Source organism: Hydra viridissima, unplaced genomic scaffold (assembly GCF_058129835.1).
Source record: "Hydra viridissima isolate aposymbiotic clone 2 unplaced genomic scaffold, HvirCarnegie_v1 scaffold_5, whole genome shotgun sequence".
Lineage (NCBI taxonomy): Eukaryota > Metazoa > Cnidaria > Hydrozoa > Anthoathecata > Hydridae > Hydra > Hydra viridissima.
In genome coordinates, this window is record NW_028324304.1 from 773,342 (window position 1) to 785,556 (window position 12,215).

At 38.6% G+C, this 12,215-nt stretch overlaps 4 protein-coding genes and 1 pseudogene across 4 annotated transcripts; 3 read left to right on the forward strand and 2 right to left on the reverse strand.

Annotated features, from left to right (window-relative positions):
* Window positions 1–160: 160 nt before the first annotated feature.
* On the forward strand, window positions 161–550 carry LOC149887653 (histone H2A, orphon). The gene has a single exon (XM_090088797.1). It carries the CDS (start codon window positions 161–163, stop codon window positions 548–550), a length of 390 nt encoding a protein of 129 aa, XP_089944923.1.
* A 4,166-nt stretch (window positions 551–4,716) lies between these two features.
* On the reverse strand, window positions 4,717–5,127 carry LOC149887654 (histone H3). Its single transcript, XM_090088798.1, has one exon. The coding sequence runs from the start codon at window positions 5,125–5,127 to the stop codon at window positions 4,717–4,719; it is 411 nt and encodes a 136-aa protein (XP_089944924.1).
* Window positions 5,128–5,666: 539 nt separating this feature from the next.
* LOC149887655 (histone H4) lies at window positions 5,667–5,978 on the forward strand. Its single transcript, XM_090086798.1, has one exon. The coding sequence runs from the start codon at window positions 5,667–5,669 to the stop codon at window positions 5,976–5,978; it is 312 nt and encodes a 103-aa protein (XP_089942924.1).
* Window positions 5,979–6,718: 740 nt separating this feature from the next.
* LOC149887656 (late histone H2B.L4 pseudogene) lies at window positions 6,719–7,123 on the reverse strand (annotated as a pseudogene).
* A 294-nt stretch (window positions 7,124–7,417) lies between these two features.
* Window positions 7,418–7,807, forward strand: LOC149887657 (histone H2A, orphon). Its single transcript, XM_090088799.1, has one exon. The coding sequence runs from the start codon at window positions 7,418–7,420 to the stop codon at window positions 7,805–7,807; it is 390 nt and encodes a 129-aa protein (XP_089944925.1).
* Window positions 7,808–12,215: the final 4,408 nt, after the last annotated feature.

The window sequence follows — 12,215 nt, forward strand, 5'->3', positions numbered from 1 at the left end:
AATTTGCGCATTGTTTGACGGAGTTTTTCTATTCGTTAAAAAAAGTGCAGTTCGAGACCAAATGTTTTTGATAAGAAAAAGGAATTTTGTAAGTTGATTTCAAAGCGCGCACAAATATCTCTAGGTTGTCTCTCGTTGTTTCTCAGTGTAAGAAATTAAAATGTCAGGACGTGGAAAAGGAGGAAAAGCTAAAGCCAAGGCAAAGACTCGATCGTTCAGAGCCGGACTTCAGTTTCCAGTCGGTCGTGTTCACCGATTTTTGCGCAAAGGACACTACGCCAATCGCATCGGTTCAGGCGCACCTGTCTATTTAGCTGCTGTTTTGGAGTATCTCTCCGCCGAAATTTTGGAGTTGGCCGGTAACGCTGCTCGTGACAATAAGAAAGCTAGAATCATTCCTCGACACTTACAGTTAGCTGTTCGCAATGACGAAGAGTTGAACAAGTTGTTGTCAGGTGTTACTATAGCCAGTGGCGGTGTGCTGCCAAACATACAAGCCGTTTTGCTTCCCAAGAAGAACGAAAAGGTTCCAAAACCAGCAGCCAAATAAACGGTACTCTGAACACAAGATAAAAAATAAAGGCTATTTTCATAGCCACACATCTGTTAAAAACATGACGGCATGAGCTTAAACACACTAAGGAGAATATAAAGAAGTGTGTGTGTGTGTGTGTGTGTGTGTGTGTGTGTAAGGAAGGGAGCGGAGGGGGGTTCAAAATCTCTTTTTAAAGCTGTTAGGGGATAAAAAGAGCACACGCATCCCGTTACAAAAAAATACATGGTGGGGTTTACACGCCATCTTTGAAACGTTTTAAGTTATAACCTGAGGGAGAAAAAACAGTTCGGTTACCTCACAGGTCACGTGCATGTTCAAGATTCCAAGTTTTGAAAGGATCCAACGTAACTTGAATAAAAAGTGAACACGCACGTGCCCAGATTGGCGACCATCTATAGGCTGTAGGAAAATAACAAAGAAGATTTAAGCGCCTCCGTAAGAATTTAGCTCCCTTAGGATTTCAGCAAAAAAGTATATTTAGCGGAGAAAAAAACAAAGAGCGAGGTTAAGCAGCAGTGACGGCATTAGCATCAGCAGCAGCAACAAAAACAAAACAAAACAAAAAAAAACAAACAAAAAAGCGGCAGCACGAAAAAAAAAAAAAAAAAAAAAAATTTCCGTTTTTTACACTTGCGTGTTTGTCTGTGTGTAATCCTTAATTGCATGGTTTTTTGTTGTTGGTTTTACCTTGTCATTTTTCTTCTGCGCACGTTCTCTTGGTCAGTAGTTTTTTGAAATGCGAAAAAAAACGTCAACGAAAAGAAGTGAACGGGTCATTGCACGTCATGTCTAACAAACAAGAGGGGTAAAGACAAAGACGTCCGCTGTCGAAAACTCATACATACTCCAAGCTGACACACTCTTGAGACACTTCGAAATAAAGCAAATGATCAAAGTCATAACACTTGACAAAGTCGAAACAAAAATCACAGCATGCGCAGACAACCCTTTATTTTACATTAAAGGAAAAAAACGTAAAGCTAGAACTAAACATTCCTTCAATTAAAACACGTCAAACTTGCGACGGGCACAAAACTCAACATATAACAAAGTTACGACGCTCTAGTTCTTTTACATTTTGTTTTCTAAATGACCCGTCCCTAAAACCCCGGAAAGAATAAAACGCGACAGTCGAGTTGTTGGCCAATACCTTTTTTCACAGTAACTATCAGGTGTTTCTCGCAACGTCGGATGGGTTGCTGAAACCTTAAAAAAGAACTTTAAAAAGCTTGTGGGGTAGCGTTAGTTCTCATGCTATTTTAACAAAGTACTAAAACTTTAGTTAAAGTAATAAGATTTTACAAAGTAGCTACATTTTAATTATTGTCCTCATTTATCGTCATCTATCGTCATTTTTCACGTATCTGCCTAACTTAGTACCTAACAAACTAACTAAGATACAAACTAACTAACTGAATGACTAACTAACTGACTGACTAACCAACTAACTGACTGACTGACTAACTAACTAACTGACTGACTAACTAACTAACTAACTAACTAACTGATTGACTAACTAACTAACTAACTAACCAACTAACTAACTAACTAACTAACTAACTAACTAACTAACTAACTAACTAACTAACTAACTAACTAACTAACTAACTAACTAACTAACCAACTAACTCACTGAGAGACTAACTAACTAACTAACTAACTAACTAACTAACTAACTAACTAACTAACTAACTAACTAACTAACTAACTAACTAACTAACTAACTAACTAACTAACTAACTAACTAACTAACTAACTAACTAACTAACTAACTAACTAACTAACTAACCAACTAACTCACTGAGAGACTAACTAACTAACTAACTAACTAACTAACTAACTAACTAACTAACTAACTAACTAACTAACTAACTAACTAACTAACTAACTAACTAACTAACTAACTAACTAACTAACTAACTAACTAACTAACTAACTAACTAACTAACTAACTAACTAAGTAGCTGACTTTGTATTTGTTTTTCAATTATGAACGAGTTCCTTGCAAGATAGATATTTCTGTTGCATTTGTTAGCCTTTATTTTTAGCAAAAATAAAATTCCAACTGGTGCTTTTCTAATGTCAAGGACCTCGCTAAGGCTAAAGCAGCTAAGCCTAATGGTTATGATGTTATAAAGCGGAGAAAAATGAACTTTTCTGAAAATGAAAAAACGAGAGATGGAATTGATCTGCAATAACTTCGGTTGTGAACACCTTATAACTGATGCCTCGCGCGATTTTAATAACTTTGCATCATGCAAAAGCCGCCAAATTCACTTTTCACGAGTGTTAAAGTGTCATTTTTGAAATGCCAGTTATGAGCGCATGAAATCAAAAGCGAAATTTGCACTTTGAAAAGCAAACGGAAATGTAGAGCATCTTTTAAAATCGCCATATTCTAATTCAGTTTTGCCTTTATGAACTTGAACAAAAGTTGCATGCCTTCCCAAGACTGCACAATTGTAAAGAAAACACCAAGCTTCGCTCGAACGATGACTATGAAGACGAAGAACCGAATGGACCCCGTATTGTGCATTCGTCACTCATTCTCTTATCTCCTCAAACGTTTTTTTACCGTTACCTTCCATAATGAATTTTATTTTTTATTTATTTTTTTTTTTTACGATGTCCAGAACTTTCAGGTTGCTAAGTTTTTCCTTTTTTTCTAGTGTCCGCGACTTTATATATGTTGACTGCGTTATCGCAGTTTTAGCCTTCGATCGTTTTTGTTAACGAACACGAATAAGCACAACATAGTGTTCCTTTTTCATGGAATGTTCTTTGTTGTGTCTCTGTGTTTAGAAAAAGAATTGGTCTGAACTAAAAATCGTCGTTAGTACGCGTTGCTAACGCATTAAATATTCCAGCAATCGCGCGTGTTTGTGCCCTTCGCCTCTATTGAGTTTGTATGGTACCAAATGCTTAGAAGAGATTGGCATAAGCTTTTTTGGGAAGCCATATGGTTCAGTTTCTTGATGAAATTAAGCTGCTTTGTCCAGAGTAAGTAGCGCTGATGTTATTTGGCCATGCGCGCACTCGATTGCTTTTAAAGACTATTTTTTCGATGTTTTGATGCGATACCTTTCGCTTCTAACATGCTGTGGCACCGAAACGCCGCAATTTACAAAGCGTCACTATTCTTTAGAAGATTTCAAAACTAATGAAGCTTTAAGAGAGCGAGAGACGCGAGCTGTGGAGGTTTGCCTGTCAACACGAAAACACACTTTGCAGTCTGACGGTGGAGCAAAAAAAAAAAAAAAAAAGTCTCCTCGACAGTCCGCATAAAACTCCGCTTGAAAAATAAAAACATCTAAACATCTAGAAGTTTTATAAAAACGAACGCAACGTTTCTCTGAAACACGACAAAAAAAAAATGACTGAAGCTGCATCTCCGAAAAAGGCCACAAAGAAGTCTGCGCCTAAAAAGCCTGCTGATCATGCTCCCTACAAGGCGATGATTGTCGATGCTATTAATTCGCTTAAAGAACGCAAAGGGTCGTCAAGACAAGCTATCGCCAAGCACGTCAAGGCCAACAACAAGGTGGGTGAAAACGTCGATTCGCAAGTCAAGATTAATTTAAAGCGCATGGTGGTTGCTGGCGAGCTCGTACAAGTGAAAGGAACTGGCGCGTCGGGTTCTTTTAGAATTGCAGCTAAGCCCAAACCGTTAAAGAAGCCTGCTGCAGTCGCCAAGAAGCACAAAAAAGAAGCCAAAGAAGTAAAGAAGCCTGCTGAAAAGAAGAGCACGCCAAAAAAGAAAGCTGCGTCAGTGAAAAAAGTCGCACAAAAAGAGAAAGTGAAAAAAGCTACTCCTAAGAAAAAAGTGACTCCCGCAAAAAAGAGCGCCCAGAAACCGGTTGCTAAAAAGCCCGCAGTAAAGAAAGTGAAAGCGACACCTAAGAAGAAAGCTGCAGCCAAGAAAACCATCGCAAAAGTGGAAAAGAAATAACCTAACCTACCCCGCTTTTTGTCAAACGGCTATTTTCATAGCCACACATCTTTCTAAAAACAAAGTTCCAGGCGTAGAACTTGTTTACTTTGTGTTTGTTTGTTTGTTGTTTTTTTTTTTTGTTTTGTTTTGTTTTAAGGCACTAAGCCGACAACGTTTTTAACAGATTTGTGGCTATGAAAATAGCCGTTTTGTTTAGAAGCACCATTTTTTAAGCTCGCTCTCCTCTGATTCTTCTCGCCAACTGAATGTCTTTTGGCATAATAGTGACACGCTTTGCATGGATGGCGCACAAGTTGGTATCTTCGAAGAGACCCACTAAGTAGGCTTCTGAAGCTTCTTGTAAGGCCATGACGGCGGTGCTTTGGAAACGCAAGTCAGTCTTGAAATCTTGAGCTATTTCGCGAACCAATCGCTGGAAGGGTAGTTTTCTGATTAGGAGCTCTGTCGATTTTTGGTATCTTCGGATCTCTCTCAAAGCTACGGTACCGGGTCGGTATCTGTGGGGTTTCTTTACTCCGCCGGTAGCCGGGGCACTCTTTCTTGCTGCTTTTGTTGCCAGCTGCTTTCTCGGTGCTTTACCGCCGGTAGATTTTCTAGCTGTTTGTTTTGTGCGGGCCATTGTAAGTTACGCTTACACTTATCAGTTTAAGTTGAACTTTTGAAGTTTTTCAATTTAACGCGTTTTGTTGACATTTTTAGACTTTGCCGCGACTTAAAGCTGCATTCTGATTGGTGCTAAGAAAGTGCTCTTTGATTGGTTCAAGTACAAATGCAAAATAAGGCATTAAGGCCACGTAGGCGTGTTTTTTGGCTACGGGAAAAGAGAGCGCGTTTGTCTCGCCTCTACAATTTCTGCTTTTTTAAACACTTCAAAGACAGGTCGACGTAGTGGAATTCCGAAAAGAAACTTTTCTGCTCTGTTTGCGAACGGATAAAAGCGTTAAATGCGAAAACGCGCGTTAAAAACAAGGCAGTTTGTTTTGGTTTTTTTTTTTTTTGTTTTTTTGGTTCAGATGGCTTTTTGACGAAGGACCGTTGCGATTGGTTGTTTGACGAAGATGTTTCCATCTATGTAGGGTAAAAGTCGCGCTTCCAGCGCATAATAAAAACAAAAAGAAACGCAAAAAGACAGTAATTGAACTTCAAACAATTTTAATCATGTCTGGTCGCGGTAAAGGAGGAAAAGGACTTGGAAAAGGAGGCGCAAAGCGTCATCGCAAGATTTTACGTGATAACATCCAAGGAATCACAAAGCCCGCCATACGTCGTCTAGCTCGTCGCGGTGGTGTTAAGCGTATCTCTGGACTTATCTACGAGGAGACTCGAGGCGTTCTAAAAGTCTTTTTGGAAAACGTTATTCGCGACGCTGTAACATACACAGAGCATGCCAAGAGAAAGACAGTCACCGCTATGGACGTTGTCTACGCATTAAAAAGACAAGGTCGCACATTGTACGGCTTTGGTGGTTAAAAGGGGAACACCTCAGCAATCAAAAACGGCTATTTTTATAGCCACACATCTGTTTTAAACGTTAATAGGCAATCTAGAACTTGAACGCTGCACCGCGATAAGCAGAGGGGGTGTGTAAAAACGGTTTAGTTTACCAGTTTCAGTTTGTTTCAATCGAAATGAAAAGCAATTGAATTGATTTCTAAGTAATGTTTTTTAGCGAGGCATAGTTTAACTGAGTGTTTAGAGTAGACGCTTGACACATAAAGTGTTTTGCTCACCATCATCGGGCTAGAAAGGTGATTTTTATCTAAAGCGCTGCTTTAAGTCTGATTTCCTAAAGATGCGCGCAATACATTTGAAAAAAAAAAAAAAAAAGAAAAAAGAAAAAAGGAGCAAAAGTGTGGTAGTAGCAGCAAATAATAACGATGGGTGGGTCATAAGGGCTAAGGTTTTGATCAAAAGCAAAAAGGTGGCGCTCAAGTAGTTGTTGAAAGATTTTCTCACGCGTTTACCTACTGTAATAACTTTTTGTATCCAAAGTGGATGCAAAAGCTATACGTTTAAACATCAAAAAAAGCAAGTCTAGAAAAGCGCTCGCTCTTTAGACGCGGTGTCGCAATTTAAAACGAGCAAACAATGGCTGCCTAGCTATTGCATTTTAAGTACTTTCTCTCTACTACAATTTAAGGCGTTCTAATGCGTACAATGCTTTTACAAGATGTGTGGCTATGAAAATAGCCGTTTAGATAGCGCTCCATCTATTTACTGCTGGTGTACTTAGTAACAGCCTTGGTGCCTTCGCTCACTGCGTGTTTGGCCAACTCACCGGGAAGTAAGAGGCGCACAGCTGTTTGAATTTCACGCGAAGAGATGGTTGATTTCTTGTTTTGGAGGGCTAGTCGTGAAGCTTCTGAAGCGATTCTTTCAAAAATGTCGTTGACGAAAGAATTCATGATGCTCATCGCTTTGGAAGAAACACCAACATCAGGGTGAACTTGCTTCAAGACGTTGTAAATGTAAATGGCGTAGGATTCTCGCCTCTTTCTCTTGCGCTTTTTGTCTCCAGTACCAGCGATCTTGCCGCCTTTCTTACCAGCGCGTTTTTCCCCCTTTTTGGCCACCTTGGGCGCTTGTTTTCCTCCGGCCTTTGGAGCGTCAGACATGTCGACGAGTTTTAGAGAATTGAAATTTGAAATTACAAGCAACCGAATCACTTCCTATATAAAGCGCAGTTGTGGTCTCCAATTCGAGAACATTTCTGTTTCTCGCAAGCTCATTGGTTCTTCAAAGATTAACTAATTTGCGCATTGTTTGACGGAGTTTTTCTATTCGTTAAAAAAAGTGCAGTTCGAGACCAAATGTTTTTGATAAGAAAAAGGAATTTTGTAAGTTGATTTCAAAGCGCGCACAAATATCTCTAGGTTGTCTCTCGTTGTTTCTCAGTGTAAGAAATTAAAATGTCAGGACGTGGAAAAGGAGGAAAAGCTAAAGCCAAGGCAAAGACTCGATCGTTCAGAGCCGGACTTCAGTTTCCAGTCGGTCGTGTTCACCGATTTTTGCGCAAAGGACACTACGCCAATCGCATCGGTTCAGGCGCACCTGTCTATTTAGCTGCTGTTTTGGAGTATCTCTCCGCCGAAATTTTGGAGTTGGCCGGTAACGCTGCTCGTGACAATAAGAAAGCTAGAATCATTCCTCGACACTTACAGTTAGCTGTTCGCAATGACGAAGAGTTGAACAAGTTGTTGTCAGGTGTTACTATAGCCAGTGGCGGTGTGCTGCCAAACATACAAGCCGTTTTGCTTCCCAAGAAGAACGAAAAGGTTCCAAAACCAGCAGCCAAATAAACGGTACTCTGAACACAAGATAAAAAATAAAGGCTATTTTCATAGCCACACATCTGTTAAAAACATGACGGCATGAGCTTAAACACACTAAGGAGAATATAAAGAAGTGTGTGTGTGTGTGTGTGTGTGTGTGTGTGTGTAAGGAAGGGAGCGGAGGGGGGTTCAAAATCTCTTTTTAAAGCTGTTAGGGGATAAAAAGAGCACACGCATCCCGTTACAAAAAAATACATGGTGGGGTTTACACGCCATCTTTGAAACGTTTTAAGTTATAACCTGAGGGAGAAAAAACAGTTCGGTTACCTCACAGGTCACGTGCATGTTCAAGATTCCAAGTTTTGAAAGGATCCAACGTAACTTGAATAAAAAGTGAACACGCACGTGCCCAGATTGGCGACCATCTATAGGCTGTAGGAAAATAACAAAGAAGATTTAAGCGCCTCCGTAAGAATTTAGCTCCCTTAGGATTTCAGCAAAAAAGTATATTTAGCGGAGAAAAAAACAAAGAGCGAGGTTAAGCAGCAGTGACGGCATTAGCATCAGCAGCAGCAACAAAAACAAAACAAAACAAAAAAAAACAAACAAAAAAGCGGCAGCACGAAAAAAAAAAAAAAAAAAAAAAATTTCCGTTTTTTACACTTGCGTGTTTGTCTGTGTGTAATCCTTAATTGCATGGTTTTTTGTTGTTGGTTTTACCTTGTCATTTTTCTTCTGCGCACGTTCTCTTGGTCAGTAGTTTTTTGAAATGCGAAAAAAAACGTCAACGAAAAGAAGTGAACGGGTCATTGCACGTCATGTCTAACAAACAAGAGGGGTAAAGACAAAGACGTCCGCTGTCGAAAACTCATACATACTCCAAGCTGACACACTCTTGAGACACTTCGAAATAAAGCAAATGATCAAAGTCATAACACTTGACAAAGTCGAAACAAAAATCACAGCATGCGCAGACAACCCTTTATTTTACATTAAAGGAAAAAAACGTAAAGCTAGAACTAAACATTCCTTCAATTAAAACACGTCAAACTTGCGACGGGCACAAAACTCAACATATAACAAAGTTACGACGCTCTAGTTCTTTTACATTTTGTTTTCTAAATGACCCGTCCCTAAAACCCCGGAAAGAATAAAACGCGACAGTCGAGTTGTTGGCCAATACCTTTTTTCACAGTAACTATCAGGTGTTTCTCGCAACGTCGGATGGGTTGCTGAAACCTTAAAAAAGAACTTTAAAAAGCTTGTGGGGTAGCGTTAGTTCTCATGCTATTTTAACAAAGTACTAAAACTTTAGTTAAAGTAATAAGATTTTACAAAGTAGCTACATTTTAATTATTGTCCTCATTTATCGTCATCTATCGTCATTTTTCACGTATCTGCCTAACTTAGTACCTAACAAACTAACTAAGATACAAACTAACTAACTGAATGACTAACTAACTGACTGACTAACCAACTAACTGACTGACTGACTAACTAACTAACTGACTGACTAACTAACTAACTAACTAACTAACTGATTGACTAACTAACTAACTAACTAACCAACTAACTAACTAACTAACTAACTAACTAACTAACTAACTAACTAACTAACTAACTAACTAACTAACTAACTAACTAACCAACTAACTCACTGAGAGACTAACTAACTAACTAACTAACTAACTAACTAACTAACTAACTAACTAACTAACTAACCAACTAACTCACTGAGAGACTAACTAACTAACTAACTAACTAACTAACTAACTAACTAACTAACTAACTAACTAACCAACTAACTCACTGAGAGACTAACTAACTAACTAACTAACTAACTAACTAACTAACTAACTAACTGACTAACTAACTAACTAACTAACTAACTAACTAACTAACTAACTAACTAACTAACTAACTAACTAACTAACTAACTAACTAACTAACTAACTAACTAACTAACTAACTAACTAACTAACTAACTAACTAACTAACTAACTAACTAACTAACTAACTAACCAACTAACTCACTGAGAGACTAACTAACTAACTAACTAACTAACTAACTAACTAACTAACTAACTAACTAACTAACTAACTAACTAACTAACTAACTAACTAACTAACTAACTAACTAACTAACTAACTAACTAACTAACTAACTAACTAACCAACTAACTCACTGAGAGACTAACTAACTAACTAACTAACTAACTAACTAACTAACTAACTAACTAACTAACTAACTAACTAACTAACTAACTAACTAACTAACTAACTAACTAACTAACTAACTAACTAACTAACTAACTAACTAACTAACTAACTAACTAACTAACTAACTAACTAACTAAGTAGCTGACTTTGTATTTGTTTTTCAATTATGAACGAGTTCCTTGCAAGATAGATATTTCTGTTGCATTTGTTAGCCTTTATTTTTAGCAAAAATAAAATTCCAACTGGTGCTTTTCTAATGTCAAGGACCTCGCTAAGGCTAAAGCAGCTAAGCCTAATGGTTATGATGTTATAAAGCGGAGAAAAATGAACTTTTCTGAAAATGAAAAAACGAGAGATGGAATTGATCTGCAATAACTTCGGTTGTGAACACCTTATAACTGATGCCTCGCGCGATTTTAATAACTTTGCATCATGCAAAAGCCGCCAAATTCACTTTTCACGAGTGTTAAAGTGTCATTTTTGAAATGCCAGTTATGAGCGCATGAAATCAAAAGCGAAATTTGCACTTTGAAAAGCAAACGGAAATGTAGAGCATCTTTTAAAATCGCCATATTCTAATTCAGTTTTGCCTTTATGAACTTGAACAAAAGTTGCATGCCTTCCCAAGACTGCACAATTGTAAAGAAAACACCAAGCTTCGCTCGAACGATGACTATGAAGACGAAGAACCGAATGGACCCCGTATTGTGCATTCGTCACTCATTCTCTTATCTCCTCAAACGTTTTTTTACCGTTACCTTCCATAATGAATTTTATTTTTTATTTATTTTTTTTTTTTACGATGTCCAGAACTTTCAGGTTGCTAAGTTTTTCCTTTTTTTCTAGTGTCCGCGACTTTATATATGTTGACTGCGTTATCGCAGTTTTAGCCTTCGATCGTTTTTGTTAACGAACACGAATAAGCACAACATAGTGTTCCTTTTTCATGGAATGTTCTTTGTTGTGTCTCTGTGTTTAGAAAAAGAATTGGTCTGAACTAAAAATCGTCGTTAGTACGCGTTGCTAACGCATTAAATATTCCAGCAATCGCGCGTGTTTGTGCCCTTCGCCTCTATTGAGTTTGTATGGTACCAAATGCTTAGAAGAGATTGGCATAAGCTTTTTTGGGAAGCCATATGGTTCAGTTTCTTGATGAAATTAAGCTGCTTTGTCCAGAGTAAGTAGCGCTGATGTTATTTGGCCATGCGCGCACTCGATTGCTTTTAAAGACTATTTTTTCGATGTTTTGATGCGATACCTTTCGCTTCTAACATGCTGTGGCACCGAAACGCCGCAATTTACAAAGCGTCACTATTCTTTAGAAGATTTCAAAACTAATGAAGCTTTAAGAGAGCGAGAGACGCGAGCTGTGGAGGTTTGCCTGTCAACACGAAAACACACTTTGCAGTCTGACGGTGGAGCAAAAAAAAAAAAAAAAAAGTCTCCTCGACAGTCCGCATAAAACTCCGCTTGAAAAATAAAAACATCTAAACATCTAGAAGTTTTATAAAAACGAACGCAACGTTTCTCTGAAACACGACAAAAAAAAAATGACTGAAGCTGCATCTCCGAAAAAGGCCACAAAGAAGTCTGCGCCTAAAAAGCCTGCTGATCATGCTCCCTACAAGGCGATGATTGTCGATGCTATTAATTCGCTTAAAGAACGCAAAGGGTCGTCAAGACAAGCTATCGCCAAGCACGTCAAGGCCAACAACAAGGTGGGTGAAAACGTCGATTCGCAAGTCAAGATTAATTTAAAGCGCATGGTGGTTGCTGGCGAGCTCGTACAAGTGAAAGGAACTGGCGCGTCGGGTTCTTTTAGAATTGCAGCTAAGCCCAAACCGTTAAAGAAGCCTGCTGCAGTCGCCAAGAAGCACAAAAAAGAAGCCAAAGAAGTAAAGAAGCCTGCTGAAAAGAAGAGCACGCCAAAAAAGAAAGCTGCGTCAGTGAAAAAAGTCGCACAAAAAGAGAAAGTGAAAAAAGCTACTCCTAAGAAAAAAGTGACTCCCGCAAAAAAGAGCGCCCAGAAACCGGTTGCTAAAAAGCCCGCAGTAAAGAAAGTGAAAGCGACACCTAAGAAGAAAGCTGCAGCCAAGAAAACCATCGCAAAAGTGGAAAAGAAATAACCTAACCTACCCCGCTTTTTGTCAAACGGCTATTTTCATAGCCACACATCTTTCTAAAAACAAAGTTCCAGGCGTAGAACTTGTTTACT

What these genes read in the sequence shown, in the direction of transcription:
- LOC149887653 (XM_090088797.1), top strand. Translation starts at nt 161, where the DNA reads ATGTCAGGACGTGGAAAAGGAGGAAAAGCTAAAGCCAAGGCAAAGACT.
- LOC149887654 (XM_090088798.1), bottom strand. Translation starts at nt 5,127, where the DNA reads ATGGCCCGCACAAAACAAACAGCTAGAAAATCTACCGGCGGTAAAGCA.
- LOC149887655 (XM_090086798.1), top strand. Translation starts at nt 5,667, where the DNA reads ATGTCTGGTCGCGGTAAAGGAGGAAAAGGACTTGGAAAAGGAGGCGCA.
- LOC149887657 (XM_090088799.1), top strand. Translation starts at nt 7,418, where the DNA reads ATGTCAGGACGTGGAAAAGGAGGAAAAGCTAAAGCCAAGGCAAAGACT.